The sequence below is a fragment of the Ovis canadensis genome, chromosome 1 (genome assembly GCF_042477335.2).
Source record: "Ovis canadensis isolate MfBH-ARS-UI-01 breed Bighorn chromosome 1, ARS-UI_OviCan_v2, whole genome shotgun sequence".
NCBI classification, from domain to species: domain Eukaryota; kingdom Metazoa; phylum Chordata; class Mammalia; order Artiodactyla; family Bovidae; genus Ovis; species Ovis canadensis.
In genome coordinates, this window is record NC_091245.1 from 85,426,922 (window position 1) to 85,445,228 (window position 18,307).

The 18,307-nt window shown below is 37.3% G+C and overlaps 1 protein-coding gene across 7 annotated transcripts in view; it reads left to right on the forward strand.

The window, feature by feature from the left end:
* The window catches only part of NTNG1 (netrin G1), a 371,518-nt gene that overhangs the window by 299,041 nt on the left and 54,170 nt on the right, over positions 1-18,307 (forward strand). The window contains exon 6 of one of the 7 annotated variants that reach the window (XM_069573646.1): positions 15,892-16,059. The exons of 5 other annotated variants lie outside the window; for them this stretch is intronic. In XM_069573646.1, the coding sequence (XP_069429747.1) occupies positions 15,892-16,059 (168 nt within the window). Of the gene's footprint in view, positions 1-5,232; positions 5,299-15,891; positions 16,060-18,307 lie in introns of all 7 variants that reach the window. One more of the 7 variants, XM_069573648.1, reaches the window with a different exon arrangement.

Sequence of the window (18,307 nt, forward strand, 5' to 3'; positions counted from 1 at the left end):
TTCAACGTTCAGGTTCCAATCTAGGACTCTAGAATTCATTCACCTTCTCATTTAAGTAAATGACTAATGTATTAAATATTAAATACCACACAGTAGACTATTCTAAGCGGAAAAGTACATGGAAAAGCATAGTCACAATTTACTCTGGTTTTAAAGGGTTTCCACAAAATGCGTTGGAAGCTGCCTGTAATTCATGCTAAGTGGGTACGTGTAAGATAGAAGACAGTGGCTTTCTGATGTAAATGAAGTGCTTTTATCCTTCTGGTTCAAGCTTGCTTTTCAGCTTGATTCACTGTGGTGTCAGCAATAGATGGTCAGGTTTAGCAATTCCAACATAGTTCTCTCCAACTTACAGTGCAGAGCTTTCCTTGGGGCACAGAGAAGAAAAATTTTCTTCCAAAGCCTCATTTTTATAACTAGAATCTGAGTTTTTCTGACTCTTTAGTGTCACCAACCAAATTGTCATGTAAGAGTTTTCTGAGTCTCCTTAACGGGGGAAAAAAAAAGAAATTCAGGCAAGTTATATATTTGATTAATAGGCTAAACTGATGTGCTCCTAAATTTAAAGAAACTCGGAAATTTACATATTATCTTTGTGTTAAAAATAAAATCTTTCCCACAGTATTCCAAAATAATTTCTGTTGCTTTCTGGACAATAGTATTAATCAGTGTAGGCCCTAGAACCATATTATTCCTAAAGTAAGTTGCATCTTAAATAACTTTTTTATATATCTGAATCACTTGCTTTGGGAACAATTAAGGTTACAAGAAATAGGGGAAGCACATTATAACCCCTGCTTCAGTTTAGTAAGAACTGTTTATGCTATAATAATTTTTTGTTACAACAGCAACCTTAAATAGAATAATAAGAGCTAACACAACATTGAAAATCAACTATGTGTGCTCAGTTGCGTCCGACTCTTGGTGACCCCGTGGACCTCCACGCTCCTCTGTCCATGGACTTTTCCAGGCAAAAATACTGAAGCTGGTTGCCATTTCCTACTCCAGAGGATCTTCCTGACCCAGGGATTGAACCTGCATCTCTGGCGTCTCTTGCACTGGCCAGCAGGTTCTTAACCACTGTGCCACCTGGGAAGCCCTGTGCTTCAACTATGCTTCAATAAAAAAAAAAAAAGAGCCAACATTTCTTGAATGCTCAGTACAATTACAAGCAAATATTAACTCATTCAGCCTTGACAACAACCAGCAGGTAGTGTCATTGTGCTATTTTACATACAAGAAAGCTTAGACACAGAGAAGTTAAGAAACTTGTCCAAGCGATAAAACTCGGATTTAAATCCAGTCCTAGTTCTATTTACATGCAGCCTATCTTAAATAAATTTACCCTCAGTAGATGTTGCCTAGGCTTCCCAAAGATGTAATTTGAAAATTTATCAATGACAATAGAGTAATAGTATATGATGGGCATTTCAGATATTCTTTTTCTTTGTAAAGGGGGGATAGTCTTGGTGTATGCAATCTTCACCGAGCTAAGGTGAGATCATCAAGACACGCTTAGTCCATTTTTCCAGGTTTGTGGGATCAGGATCCTTGAGAACTAGGAATTTCCATAAGAGGCTATTTTTGAAGATCATCAATACATGTTTAGTCCATTTTTCCAGGTTTGTGGGATCAGGCTATTTTTGAAGGATTGGCCATCTACAATCCCACTGGACACATATGATGATCCTTCCCCTTACCTCAGTAATAATTTCTCAACTCCAGAGTGGGTTTCACTATGATAGTCACAGGTCCACAGTTACAATGTGTAGCAATAATTTTTCCTTCCACACAAGGGATTCTTAATCCCCTAAATCCCCTAGATTCTACAAAGAACATGTACCTCATTCCAGTGGGCTTTATCCTTCCATGAATTTCAGCGTGACACCGCTAGGTCATAAAAGAACCAGTGGGGTGATAGAACTTCATGGCTGAGAGAAAACACAGACATCTTTTAGTCCAGCACCTTTACCTTACAGATAAGGAAACTGAAGTCCAGGGAATTAACTGCCTGACAACTACTTACCAGAACTGGGACCAGATCCTTTAACTTCTGATTCCTAATACTTTTTGCCTTGCAACATACTAACACTTTGAGACCTTCATATGGACACAAAGATACTCCTTAGTAAATTCATGAAAGAATGAAATTTTAAAATTCTGCAATAGTTCACCTAGAGGTAGTACCAACGCTTTTGATGTGTTGTACTTTTTTTTCTGTTTGCAGTCTCTTAACTATTTGAAATCAATGGCCACTGGCTAAAAATTCTCAGAGGCTTCATGTTATGCAAGGACTTTTATTAGAATTGAATATGATAACATAGAATTTGTCTTAATTATATAATTAACTTACCCTCCAATGTGCCTAATTTACTTCTTGGAATTAAACGTTAGTAATATTGATTGAATATTTCTATGTGCCAGGATCTTTGAGTAACAAGAGTAGCCAAATAGTAACTGGCTGATTTAAAGTTTTCTTACTTGCCTTTGCAGTTATAAGACAAAATAAAAATTCAAAATTTTAAGATGAGATATTAAATTTGAAAATTCTATGATGAGCAAATATTAAAACATGTACAAACAGTACCATGCTATAGGAGTTAAGGGTCCACACATTTCAATATATTTTTTCAAGACATTTTTCCTCCCAAAGAAGAGATATCACACGTAAAATTTTGTCCCACTAGAGACATGTATAGATTAGGTTAGGATTTCTAAGTAAATGCTGGTGATTGTGAGTTTTAATTTTTCAGGAAGGTTAGGCATCCCACCCAATGAAAATCATTTGGAAAAAAGAGTCTGTATTTCAAAGAAAATAGAAAAGCTACACTCTCCTCTTCCCCAAGAAACTATCATAAGTACATAATACAGAAGAAAATTACCTTCTAGGTAGGAATCAGATTATAACTGAGGTGTATCTCTTGATAATTTCATACAGGTCAAGCAGTTAACAATTCAAAAGTAGAATCACCTACATTAGTTTTTTATATATGTAGGAAGAGCCTCAATATGGAACCTCAGTATCTTGGAGGAAAATCATAAAAGAGTATAAATATAAAATATAGGCCTAAACAAAGATTTATTATACTAGAATATGGAATAGAGCTTAATTTATAAAGTTAATTTTCAAAACTCACTTCTAGATTGGTTTAGTGTAAAATTTTGTCTTCACTTAAAATTTCCTGGCAGAGGTTAATAGCAAAATGATTAATTATAGTATTACTTTCACTTCATCAGGTAAACCAAGCCACTGAATACTTAACATTAAACTTGCAAGCAGCACCCCCAGATATGACCTATATTTACTTCTCCTACAGATAAAGATGGAGAAAACCATTTCAGAGAACTAAATTGTTCCTAATTTGATGCTAATAACATACATAAATATATTTTCTATATAAAACTATAAGTGACTTGAAATTTTTTCTAAATAAACAATTTCTAAAAATCACTTGTTTTTCAAAGTGACTATCACAAGTAGGCTTGTTCTGTTAATTCCATTTCTCCCCATCACCAAAGTACTCACATGGAAAGTAATATTCAGTCAATAACTTGCATATCTTGCCTACATATTACCAAATATCTATTTACTTAGTAACACCTACAGATGTGGACAATTATTACATTCTTTTTTCATAATTTCAGAATTCTTTTTTTTCACAATTTCAAAATTCATAAATTTTGAAGATACAGCGATATCTAACCCTTTGCTTTTACGTGGATGTAACATACACACAGAGCAACAGTAGATCAGCTTTTCTAATAAATATTAAAAAGCCAAAGTTACAGTGAAAGTTCCGTGTCTTGCAAGAATGTTATTCACTATAATCTAATTATGAGGAAAACAGTCTGATAATACCTGTTTACAGTAGCCTACCCACTTGATCAGAGAAGGCAATGGCACCCAACTCCAGCACTCTTGCCTGGAAAATCCCATGGACAGAGGAGCCTGGTGGGCTGCAGTCCATGGGGTCACTAAGAGTTGGACACGACTTCACTTTCACTTTTCACTTCCATGATTTGAGAAGGAAATGGTAACCCACTCCAGTGTTCTTGCCTGGAGAATCCCAGGGACAGGGAAGCCTGGTGGGCTGCCGTCTATGGGGTCGCACAAAGTCGGACACGACTGAAGCGACTTAGCAGCAGCAGCCACTTTATATCAATTACTCAGTTATTAAATATTTCCTTCTGGAAGGCTTTGCCCTTTCTCAAAGGGATTCAAGTTAATTACAGAGACAAGAAGTAGACATAAAATTTATCCACATATCCATGAAAAATAAGGAACACAGGAGGTCACATGCTATAGCAGTTTAGAGGCAAGAACTCTCCTTGTGGACTTGGATGGCCTCAAAGGATCCCACTAGAAATACAGTTTTGAACAGATCTCAGTGAATGGCAGATTTGAGTCATGAAATGGCTGCTTTAATAGTTATGTTCTATGTACCTTAGCAAAAATAGTTTTAAAGCACTCTGGTTATTTTCCTGCTTTTCCAGTCATTTCTTTTTAAACATGGGTGAATCTAAGGAAAAAATAACATTAATTCTTAAATTTACAATGTTTATCATTATTTCTGGATTGGAACCAAAAACTTTGGAGATACAGTTTCAGTTAAAAACGTCATGAAAACATATACACACCCATACATACAAACCTGAGATATGATCAGAGTACCTTGGTCTGTTTTCCTTAAGCCAGAATCACCAGTAATCCTTCTCTTTCTTTCTCTGAGAAATTGCGTAAAAACAAATAGGAAATACATCCACTTCTTTGCAGAGATAATGGCTCACACTTAAAACATACCCTAAAGAATCTCTCCTGAAGACTAATGTAACCAGCTAATATCTGTAAATATAAATTGCAGAGAATGGAATTCTCAAGTGAGAAATTATTTCTTTCCCGTTATCTTCCAGTTTCAGGCAGCAGCTTTATATAATGATTTGAATTGCTGAAGTCCCTATTTAGTTATTTGTAAGAACACTCTACTTTATTACAAAAGTTAATACATATAGCTTTGTTAGGGAACGGGCTATATATTTAATGTCCATTCAATGTTTTGGGAATCATCAATTGCTTGCTTTTGTCTGGTGTGGGAGTCATGTTGTGTTAAGTGCATCACAGCCAAGTTAAAGAGCAGATGTGTGGTTTGTGTCTTTGTCTATTTAGTTTTCTGTTTAAACCAAAGGGTAATCTAGCTGAATATAACAAACCCTGATTTTTCCTGATGCATACAGATCCTCCAAAGTTTAATAGGAAATGGCCGAATATTTCTTCCCTTGAGGTTTCTAACCCCAACCAAGGTAGGAGCATGTCAAATTCCTACTGATATAAAATCCCACGTTTAGGGGGAAAATCCCACATTCTATTTTTTTAAGCACTAAATAAGAGCATTATCATCAATGTCATGCCTTTGAAAAAAATCATAACTCAAATATTTTTTCTAATATGAAGTGTCCCAGAAGTATTCTAGCAACAAGTGTAGGAAAGATTAGATGGCACGGAAGCTATAAGACCTTTATCAAGTTTACATTGAATGTCAGCCAGTCCCAAGAGAAGTCTAGTGTTTGTTGCCGTCGCAGTGGGGAGTATAAATAATACATCTTAAAAACTTTTGAGTGGCTCAGATGTCCTTACTGTCTCCTTTTTGCTTTGCTTAAGTAAACTAACTGGTAGTTTAGTTGTATTGAGGGTTAGGGAAAATAGTGAAGGCAGTACTGCAACCCCGAAGAGACCTGTTTTTTGCTTTTTTTTAAAACTATGGTTCCATATTGATTGACAGGAATTAGGATCTTTCTCTCCCACTCTCCCGCTCCTCTTCCCTTCTACATCATAGTGTATTTTCTCTGTCGAGGCTTTCCCTCTTTTAATCCTGTATCAATTAATAATTTCTGTTAGGATTAAGAACAACCTGTTTTCTTTCTGTCCTTAGAGCCGTAATTATTTTCTGACTTCTAACATCATAAATAAATAAATAAAGGAAACTGAAGACAGCAGTGTGATTACAGAGGAAAAAATAGAACCTTTAAAAACTGGCCAATCAAATTCATCAGATGCAGTGTAATGTTAAAATTACATTAACATCTAGCCTATGGATATATATAGCCATGTATAAATAGTTCATATTAATAGAAAGTTGTCTTCTTTTGCATCTTTTCTTCTCACACGCACAAAAAAAAAGGCACATCTTTGGCTTCCACCTTCCTTTGTTATATACAGGATGTTCCTTTTAAGCTCTAATGAACACAGATGGAAGAGGAAATAAGCAAAAGGAGAGACCAGGAAATAGCTGCTAAGCAAAACAAAATATATTAGCAATTTGTTGAGGAGTCAAATTGGAAGGGCTGCTTTTTCAGTCCTTGATCAGAGTGATGAAATCAAGACTGTCCTAGATACATGTATTACTAGCAAATAGAATTATCTTAATCATCTGCTCCAAATTATTTTTTTCAAATTTCTACATACGTATGTGGAAGAAGAAATACAGATCAAGCTCACCCCATTCGTATAATTTTGTGAAGACTGTGGGGAGGTTTAGCGCCTTTGCTCCTTGGCAAGTTCAATGAGAGCATCTTCAGTGAAATGTCACTCAGTATTTCCCATTGAATTTCATAGCTCAACAAATTATACAAGACAGGATCTAAGACTTAACACTTCACAGTGAGTTTTCTGCTGAACAAGATTATGCATTGTTGAAAACTTGAGTTTTGTGCTGAACAAGATATACATTGTTCAAAACCTGAAAGAGACCCTTTTATTATTTTTGCTACATTTTCTGAGTGTCACAAGACTAAAAGCTTTCAGAAATAATCTTTAGTTAATATTAGTTGCAGTTTTTAGAATGTAGATAATGAGTTCAAATAAATTTATTTGAGAGGTGCACAGTTGAATACAGTGCTTGAACTTGAAATTTTAGCTAAAAGTGTACTGTCTGTCAGAGGTCAGTTCTGTGCAGGTGTAATTTATCTGGTCAACATCTGCAGAAAGCATCAAGCTCTATCCTGTTTTTGCTACTTTCACAAGTGGCTATTCATGAATAACTGAAAAACAAAAGCAGGCAAACTTAAAAATTCCTGCAATTAACAAACTGGTATCATAAAAGTAACAATTGTTAGGAAAAGACTACATTTTTGAAAGACAGGTTCCAATTGACTCTGAGGCTGAGATCCAGGTTCTGCTAAATGGTTGACCATTGTTAACTATGTTCTGTGATGTCTAATCAGTTCAGCAAAAGTAATTTAACTGGTTTATATGCAGATGGGCTACTGTTACACAGAGAGAAAGACATGGTGAATTGAGTTAATGATGTTACTAATTAATTCAACAACTCAACTACTATTATAAGAGAAAGACAATAGAGGATCCTTATATCCATAATGTTATTGAAATAATCTGCATAACTGGATTATTTATTTAAATGGTAATTCTTTTTGCATCTGTAAATAAAGCTTCCAAACTTTATTAACAACAAAGTCAAACCATTTTCAGCCAAATACAAGCTTTCTCTGTGATTGAAATAAACTCCCAGAGGCAACAGATACAAAGAGTATCTACTTTTCAAGTGGGTTGATGATAAGTAATTACAATTTGAACTTTTTCTCTGTTGTTTCTAATGTGCTGTTCATTCTTTTAAACCTATCCAGTTGCTCCCAAATTAGCTTTGTCAACAGTTTCTTCTGTTCAAGTTGCAAACCACAAGAGAGGTAGGAATTCTTGGATTCATACAGTGATTTCATGGTGTTATGTGTTGTGAAACATTGCACTGTATGAATCTGGAATATCTGTGAAGTGTACCCATCAGCTTATTGGTGAGGCATGTTGATTGATAATGATCAATGCATCAAATAGTACTGAGTACTGTCATAAGAGGAGAAAAAGCTTCACTTGGAAATTTGACTGCTGCAAATTTAAAATGCTGCAATATTTGTTTTCTGAAAGATTAATGTGCAAATCAGAATTATAACACTTTAGGTTCCTGTTTAGAACATGAATGTTAGAGCTATTAACATTGTTACTCATTTGCATTGAAACTAAGGAAACTCACAGTGAGTTTCAAGAATGCTTTTCATGAGAACAGAATGGCAGGTTCATGTATGGTGCCCATTTGACAAATGACATACCTTGGAATTTCCACTTCCCAACATTGTTTGAACGGAATTTGAACAAATACCAGTGAAGAGCTACACTGGATTTAGCGTTGATTATGACCCAAAAATAATCGTTACGTTACTTTCTTCAAATGAAAGTGAGCAGAATCTCGTCTGTGACTCATGAATGGCCCATTCCAGCTGGCATCTGTCATCACATCTTCACAGACTGAAGATTTTTCAGGAAACATAAAGACTCCTGTTTTTATTTCACCATTTTCCTTTAAATGTCCTATGTGACAGGTGTCTTGTTTTCCATCCTTGACTGTTGGGTACATGTCATGTTTCTTTGGGGGGGGGGACGTGGTTATTTTTGTTTTTCATAAAACATCTCTTACAAAGAAATGTATTTATTAACAATATATGAATTTGGTTTGACCCACTTGGTGAAAATGATAATTACAGCTTCCCTATTCCTTACTGAAAAGAGTCAAATCATTTTCCAGACTTTAATCAACTTGAACTGGTCCTGCCGTGGCATATCCAGTAAAGGAGGAAGCTGGGCAGAAGATGGGAAAGGGAAACTGACAGGATTTAAAGCATGTCTTAAGCTTCCCTCACGATGTGCTTTTACATAGCAAACACTGACAGTGCCCTTTAAAGGGGTATCCAAATGGGTTTGAAATTTGGAGAACTAAGTTCTTCAGGAACAGAGCAACCACCTATTTGGGCATGTGTACGTAGCTTACTGCAGTCATTGACGCCATGGTAGTGATGTCACTCCTTACCTGTGATAGGCAGACCTACAGAGAAACCAAGGAGGTGAAGGAGAAAGGAACCATTAGAACCTTTACAGAACCCTTCTCTTTTCTGTCATGTCAAAGACTGCATATACAAGAGGCCTCTTGACTTGAAATTTGACCCTGCATTATGAATCCCTAGTTTCTTGGGCGTCACAGTACTAATGAGATCTGAACACATCTCCAGAGGCAAGAAGAAGCCACCTAGTGAATTAGAGATATCATAGAATAATCCACACTGTTATCAAATAATATATATGGAAGGGCTTCAAAAGGTACATAAGGTTGCAAGACAGGTTTGGGGGTGAGGTAGGAACCAGGAAAATGCTGCAGCCACTTTATTCCCGTGCCTGGGGGTAGCCCCTGGAAGCTTGGTGACTCTGCTAATGTAGTGAAGGAAAAACGCTTTTTAAGAATTACAATTCTTTCACCTAAAGTCTTTTCCCCAAATCCTCTCTTTTTGAGTGACTAAAATTAATTTTCACCAGCTCTGACTTTGAATAAGCTTTCCTCACTTGGCCCCAAAATTAATGGGGGCAGGAGGAGAAGGGGATGACAGAGGATGAGACGGCTGGATGGCATCACGGACTCAATGGACGTGAGTCTGAGTAAACTCCGGGAGTTGGTGATGGACAGGGAGGCCTGGCGTGCTGTGATTCATGGCGTCGCAAAGAGTCGGACACGACTGAGTGACTGAACTGAACTGACTGACTGATGCCACATTCAGGGTCCATTATCTTATCTTCTGTGATGTATCTTGTATTACAGTACATAGGTAAAATAATAATGGAATTGGAGGAAACATGGGGAGTAGTAAGAAAGAAGAGACCAAGACATTTACCCCTTCTCCTAGTCTTAATATTCTTTTTCTTTCATTCTTTCTCTCTAACCTTTTTTCTTTTTTCTGTAACTCCTACCTACTGAGGCCTTCCCCAGCCAATTCCAGTCAGAAAGTCTTTAAACCTTAGAAGAGATTTGGTTCTCTCCTAATCTTTGACAACTTTGAACTCTCCTTCTGCTGAAACACTGCTAGCTTTTATTGCTCTTAACGAGCCAGTTCTTAGGGCTTCCTGGGTGGCTTAGTGGTAAAGAATCCACCTGTAATGCAGGAGTTGCAGAAGATGCAGGTTCGGTCCTTTGGTCAGGAGGAGCCCGTGGAGCAGGGCATGGCAACCCACTCCAGTATTCTTGCCTGAAGAATCCCATGCACAGAGGAGCCTGGGGGACTACAGTCCATGGGGTCCCAAAGAGTCGGACATGACTGAAACAACTTAGAAGCATGCATCAGCCAGTTCTTAGGTAACATATCATCGCAACTGCCTTTTATGATGTCATGTATGTCACATGGAGGGGTTTGCTCTCCCAGGGGACTCTTGGTTGTCACAGCTTAGGAGTTGCTATTGCCTCTAGTGGGTAGAGGTCAGGAATGCTTCTCAATAGCCTACATTTAGGAAAACCAAGAATTATTTGCCCCAGATGTCAGTAGTGCTGAGGTTGAGAAACTCAGCTCCATACTCTTTAGGCCTGGGCCTCATTCTTGTTGTCCCCTGGTATAAGGTGGTTCTCAATCAAAATGCATTGCTATGTCATACTATGCAAATGTTTTAGCTTGTCCGCAGTAGTCAAAACATACCTGAAAAATAAAATAGAGTCTACAGTGTGATTTGAGATGGAAAAGCTGTGTAAAACCATAGCAATTTTTTGAGAATTTCCTTTTTCCTACTGAACTTGATCTGTATAGACATATAGTCAACTCTCAACTAAAATATTTACTGACTCAGTTACAGCTTGATATATGACTGCTGTTTTTCTGAACTCTTTAATATATGGAATATAGCCAGACTCTTATGGCTTTTGAAATGAATTTAAGCATGACCTTCCTCTGTGTCTTCCTCTGTTTTCCAAAAGAAGATGCTTCAGGATCCTCACTGATTCACTGACTCACTGATTCATTCATTCAACATATTTTGAGTACTTAGTATATGCTCGGTGATGTGTTGAGTTCTGTTTACCTCTGTGAACAAAATGGACACACTCTGCATGCACGTATTTACATTCAAAATATAGGGCAGAAATTTTTAACATAATTTTCAGATACTCTAAATACTCCAAAACTTTAAATAGGAGGAGGGGGAGATTAATGTGTTTGAGTCAAGAACTGTTATTTCAGATAGTCACAGAATTTTCTCTGAGCAGAGACCTAAAAACAAAGTGAGGCAGCATTTCACAGGGAAATCTGGGGGAGGGGGAGGTCAGAGGAAACAGCAAGTGCAAAGGCCCTGGGGAAGTGCTTGGCAAGTTTTCAGAGCAACGCGGAGGCATTGTACAGTGAGCGAGGAGTGTGACAGTAGAGAATCCCTGGGAAGCCAGGGGCCGTATCAATTGGGAATAAATGAACTGAAATTCTGCCTTTTATTCTGAATGAGGCAGGAAGTCATTAGGATTATGGGCAAAGGGATGTCATGACCTAATCTAAGTTTGGAACCAGTTACTTTGGCTGCTGTGTCGGGGAGACCATCACACGGATGGAAGCCAGCAAAGCAGTTTGAGAACAACAGCAGTAATCCAAGTACTAAGGATGAGATGGTGAGATGTAGAATGTATTTTCAAAGAGTAGTCATGAGGATCTGCTGATTGGTTGGTTATGGGGGTGGGGAGGGGAAGGGAATGAGAAAAAGATTGGTATTAAGAACAACTCCAGGAATTTTGATCAAAGCAATTGGTGGAATGGAGTTGTCATTTATCAAAATATAGGGCTGGCTGCTTATGTAAGTAGCAGATTTGGGAAGGATAACCTATGAGCTCAGTTTTGAATGTGTTAAAATTGAGATACCTATTAAATGTCCAAGTGGAGACATTAAGAAGGCAGTTGCATATATCGGTTTGGATGAAGTCTCACCAACTAGCTGGGAAGTTGGTCTAGGCTGGAAATAACTATTTTGGAAAAGTCAGGTGGCACAGTGGTAAAGAATCTGCCTGCCAATGCAGGGGAAGCCAGTTTGATCCTGGGGTCGGAAAGATCCCCTGGAGTAGGAAATGACAACCTGCTCCAGTGTTCTTGCCAGGAAAATACCATGAACAGAGGAGCCTGGAGAGCTACAGTCCATGGGGTCACAAAGAGTCAGACAGGACTGAGCAACTAAGCATGCACACACACACAGAGTATACTGCTGCTTATAAAGTTATGAGGCTGGGTAACAAACCCTAGCTCTGGGTTAGCCTAAAGAGCAAATAGGCGCAAGGTTTGAGCCCTCAGACATCTGAGAGGATACAAGAAAATGCAGAAGAGGGGGGAAAGCAGTGATAGGTGGGGAAGGAAGTGAACCAAGAGAGAGTGGTGTCCCAGAAGCCCCCTGATTCGGAAAGGGTTGCCAGAAAGCCCTATGGTCATGAAGTTAAAGTGAGACTTGTTTCGAAACAGTTGGAAAGAGGCCCAGCCACACTTAGCTGCTGGGGTATAGACATTGAGAAGTAGAGGGTTGGATTTAACCAGGATCAGATTTTCCCAGGAGTCTGTAATTGAGGGTGGGAATTTGGGGATGAGGAAGATAAGACTACATAAAAGGAAGTGATTATAAGGATGGGCCACGTACTCTATACTTTGTAAAAAAAGAGAAAGGATGAAATGGTGGGTAAGTGAATTAGAGGACCAGTGAATTATGGACTATTAATATCATCCCTTCTGGATCTTAATAAGATTGTGCAGCTCTAACTGTATCATTAATGATCATTCATGGATTCTGCGCCTGTGTGAAAAGACTAGTTCCTAAAGAATGGGAAATTAACAGAAAAATTAACAGAAAACTGAAAAGTAATATAGAAGTTTAATCATTACATTTGAAATGTCTTGAATTTATATAGTGCTCTGGTGTTTTTGAAATCCCTTTCAAATATCTTCTTCTCATTTTGCATTCTCAAATATACCATGGCCAGAGAAGACAGATTTATCAAAGTCTCAGAAGAAACTTAGAAGTTTTAAAGGAATAAAGTTACTATTAGCTTGTTTCATGGCCAGAGAAGACAGATTTATCAAAGTCTCAGAAGAAACTTAGAAGTTTTAAAGGAATAAAGTTACTATTAGCTTGTTTCTTAGATTCTAAATATCTTTAGAATCTCCACATATCTTCTGAAACAAGCTTATAATATTGAGTGTTTAGCTGTGTGCAGTTTTGTATATAAATTATTTCTATAATTTATATTATTTAAATCTCCCATCAAAATTGATAAATTAGTTTTCAAATGAGACCCAGAAACAAATAGTTAATGTCATATAAATGCATATTGTTTATTGCATTCAAAGAATAGTAGGTAACAGTGAGTTTCTAACATGGATTGGGTCTTTATTCAACTTGAATGTCTACAGACATGTTTTTTTTTTTTTTGGCGGATAAAGCTTTGTTAGGTGAAGTCCAGCACGTAGTGCTGGCTGCTGGGCAGATCTTACCCAGAAAGGAGCCGTGTTATGAAACTTCTCCAGCCCTGTTCTCACCTATTCCCCCATGTTATGTCTGCGCACAGTCTATTCTTCTCACCGGAAATGCTCATTTCCTCCTTTTTTAAAAAAAATAAACCTCCCCTGCCCTCATAGAATATTCAATTTTAAGTTAGTTTTTCCTAATTTTCCTCAAGTTAAATGAATTTCTCCTTATATCACTTTGCATATCTGTTTGTGTTGCTGAGTGTGTGTGTATGTGTGTGTGTGTGTTTTAGCACATCCTCATTTTTTTTCTAGTTATCTGAGCGCATTTGTCTTACCTTAAACAAGCATCTTGACAACAATAACTTACTTCTGTGTGGTTCTGAAAAGTTCCTAGGATGAATTTATGTACAAAAAAGATTCTCTTAAAAAAACTCTGAATTAATCGCATTAGGTGCACAGAGTACTAACCTAGGGCAGGGTTGAGTGAAGAGCAAAAACCACTTAGGGGCATCTTCTAGAGAGGGAGAGCCTGAGGCCCTGAGTACCCACTCCTCGGGAAATCCAGGCCGCTCTGAAGAAGTCCTTGGGAAGCAATTAGATCTGAGATGTGGGTCTCCTCCCTGAAACTACTGCTCTGGGGTGGCTCCAGGCCAGAAAGATTCTCCCTGTTCCAAACCCTCAACTAAGGAAAGTTGGAGAAGCCCTTTGGGTTTCTGAGGGAGTCAGAAATGCCAGCCTAAACTAGGTTGAACTCAGGGAGATATAATGTATGGGGGTGAAATGTTTGTCTTCTAAGAGAATTTAATTTGGTGATACATAATTTTATTATTTTTCTTGTTGCTGTTATTATTACTAATTTGGCATGACTTAGACTATTTGCAGGATTATCTTACCCCACCTCCCATATGGCCTCCTTCCAGAACTCTCCTCTCTCTGGTTCCTCCGAATCCCCTCTCCCACTCTGCATCCCCAGTACACCAGCACACAGTGACAAAGCTGGCCTGCAGTAAACAAAGGGCCTTGCCTTCAGGAACCTCCCGTTCTTCTTGCCTTTCTCTTAAGCACCTGGGGTCTCTAAGATGCTAACCTTATTCCTGAGTATCTCCCAGTCTTCACTGTTTCCAGTGTCCTCCTCTGCTTTTATCCAAATTTGATTTCATTCTGTTGGGACCTTGCCCTCAACTCTGCTGTAATAACTGGCTGTCATATAAATGAATCTATACCATTCTGATGAGTGGCAGATGTTAATTTAAAATAAAAATCCAATCACCTTTCTTCCTTATTCATTTTGATGACACTCATTTTTACTCTGGTCATCAAATGCAGTGCTTCCAAAATTTTATTCTAGGGCAAAAGAGTAATTCAGCACTTTACATTGTACCTAACACATAAACCAACTGAATAAATTACTTATTGCATGAATGAATGGGCTCAAATAGTGACTGTTTGGCTTCCTGGTGGGATAAAATAAAAGCCAGACATTATTGAGAGGGGTATTTTTAGACAAACAAGGTTTGCAGTTTCATAGTTGACCTTCCTTATAATTGTGAGCTAGGCCTACCCCCATATTTTGAGAAAACAACACAGATTCCCCACCAAGTTACTTGTCACACTTTCTTTCTATCTGATTTAATAACTACTGCACCAGTAGAGGCTTTTTTCTTTTTTTTCTCTTTAAAAAGTTGAATTAGTTTGGTTGAGATACAAGAGAGAGACAATTGAGTCACTCTCCACCCTTCCACAGCTCCTTGGTCTAAGTATCACCATCACCCTTAACCCTCAGAGGAACCTCCAACACTTTGAGAAGACAAAGAGAAATCTAAGGGTACAGCAGCTGCCTGACTCTTATTTTGGAGTAGACTTAGCTTAAAACTTGCAAGAAAAGGAAATCTTAATCACACTCTTTTCATACCAATAATCTCCCTGTTTTTTATATTCTCTCTCACACATAAGCAAACATGCAGATTTGGCCTGATGAAAGGATTACAAAAAGCCATATTCTCTTCTTACCGATTGGAAGGAACAAAAATAAACAATTGTTTCATTGTCTAGACTCGTATTAAATTTGTCATGATTTCTTCTATGAAACTCTGACTGAGTTACTATCTTGACATAAATGATAATACGGCTCTAAACAAAGGAGTCGTGAGTGATGGCAGAATCAGGCCTTAGACGCTGACAGTCTTTCCTCCTTCTCTTTTAAGACTGCAAATATGAAGAGAAAATGAAGGAAGTGATGCAAAGACAGTGAAGTTTTTAATGTGCAAAAATTAGACTTTTGCATCATTGGAAACAAGCTTTCCCAAATTTTAAAAGGTGTACACCTGCAAATGCTTCTGTTCATATTGTCTGCCAAGAATTAACACCCTCTGATCATGTTCTGAATGTCCAACCTTTCTCTCCTGCTTGAAACAGATGCTACTTCATGCCAGTCACAACCACCTGTGGTCACCATGTGTCATGTGGAATCACATACATGTAATGCCATTCCGCCATCTTTTCTCCACTTCTCATTTTATCTGAGCATGTAGTGTGCTGATACTCTGCAACTGTATACACTCTGTATACATTTCTGTTCTTCCTTGCAAGATTGTGAATGCTTCGGCCACTCCAATCGATGCAGTTATATCGATCTGCTAAATACAGTCATTTGCGTGAGCTGTAAACACAACACTAGAGGGCAGCACTGTGAGTTATGCAGGCTGGGCTACTTCAGAAATGCTTCTGCACAGCTGGACGATGAGAATGTGTGCATAGGTCAGTTCCATTATAATTTCAGCTATTGTTCTGTGCCTTTCAAGCGATGGGGAGCTATTTAAGGTGGAGAGGCTGATGGTTTGCACCACAACTGAGCCAGAATGAACTTTCTTAATGGAGAAAACCTCCTTGTGGTGGACTTGAAATTCACTTGTGCTGGTTGAAATCATAGTTGGGGGATGTATTTTGAATCCTTTCTTTATTGTTGCTTTAAAGATGATGAGCTGAAAAATCATGTTTAAGAGGTAGAAAATCTTCTTTTTGTTTTTCTTCTTCTTTGTTTTTGCATGAAATCTTAAAACCTGGTCATTTCAACCTGATCTTAAAGTCTTGAAGTTGTACATTCTGCTTTCAAAATGTAGACTCATTTTAAGAATTTTAATTATAGATATGGGAAACTAAGACACAAGCTTTTGTAAATAATTGGTAATCAACAAATATTGATTTTAAATACTGCCATTTGGAATTGAAGGCCACTAGGAACTGGTAATGTAGAAGTTTACATGACTTTTCCATCCACAGTAATGAAATTCCATTTATTGAATTTTCCTATAGCCCAAAAGGAGAAGCAATTTTTCAAAACTGCTCAAGGCAATTAATTCTTTTAGTTTCCAAAGTACAGGAGCCCTGGAAAAACAGGGCCACAGGGTTCCCTTGAGCATTCCTTCCACCCTGTATGACTACTGATCATGTCAACGCTGGAGAATCAGGTGCCCTTCCCATCCAAAAAAGCTTCTCCGACCTTTTACAATGAGGAACCTATCTTTAAGAAAGGTTGGTGATGCAAAAATAAATAAGAAATGGAATTTCAGTTCATAATGTACTTTGGAGAAATGCATATATTCAAAATGGTGAAGGGTAGATATGTATCTATTACCAAACAATAGGTAATATATAGGCAACCAATGTTAAAAGTAGATTTTTTTTTCACATAGAGAGTAGATAGAATACACAAACTGAAAAATGAAAGGTGGTCCTTTCATCAAAAAAAGGCAGCAAACTATTCTGCAATTCCAAGATCATTGTTTTCTAATCTGATTGTCAAGGTTGTATAGGTATTTGCCAAGTGTCACTTAAAATAGCTGGACAAGTTTTTTTCAGTTAAAATGGGTCAAGTTTTATAATACTGTTCATGTCTATAGTATGTTCTGTTTTTCAAAGTGCTTCCTTATTATTTGTGAATTAGTGGAGAAATCCCTGGACTTAGAGGCTGGAGAACTGGGTTCAAGTCCCAGTTTGCTATTTAATAGCTGTGTGCCTTAGGTAAGTCATGGAGAACTCCTGGTCAAATTGGTATCATATGGGATGCACAGGAAATACTTGGTAAACTGTGAACTGACTTGCAATTTTTTTTAACTTAATCCTCCTTAACAAAATTGTGGTGGTAAGTATTCCACTAATAATTTCCCCTATTTTCTAGTTGAGAAAAGTAAGACAGATTGATCCAAATCATACAGCTTAGTAAAGAGTTAGTTTCCTGACTTCAAAACTTGAACTCTCTCCCAACTACCGGGACACAATTAGCAAAGCTAAACTTGTCAGACTTTTACTTATGGTATGCTTTTAGAACGAAAGCAGCAATTCTACTATAAGCTTGTGAACAGAAGTTCAATTGCCTTTATAACATTTGGGTTACAAAGATTTGAGAATATTAGTAAAAACCAAAAGGTACATAGCTGTCTGAATTTCAGATGCAGTTACATTTTGCTGAATGTCATTTGTAAAAATATATAAATGTCATACTATAAATGTGGAAACAAGTGAAAAGGTAAAATAAATAGGAACACTGGGAACAAGGGAATAAAACCTAATAAGTTTTTTCAAGACACAAAACATTGCAATAAGGAGTAAATGTTTTACAATAGCAATTTCATATTATTTTAAATAAATCAAATAAAAAGACCTTAAAAGAAAATATTTTATTTCATAAAATTTCTCATAGCAGGTAATTAACAGTATCCCAGTATTTTTACTCAGAGTACTCTATTCTAATGATGTCTTCCCCTTTTCCTATTCTAAAGTAATCTGTGAACTACAAAATCAGCACTCCTATCAAGTTCTAAGAGGCATAGTTCTGTTATACATCCATATTTGATTATACACAGACAAGAAGCTAACCGCTCAGTTTGTGTGTTTTAAATCATGTAAAACAGAGATGAATGGAAAGCTTAATACACATTATTCTGTTTATTTCTACTTTAAAAAAAAATGAAGAGCACACTTGTTTTCTCCCTTTCTAGAAAGTTTG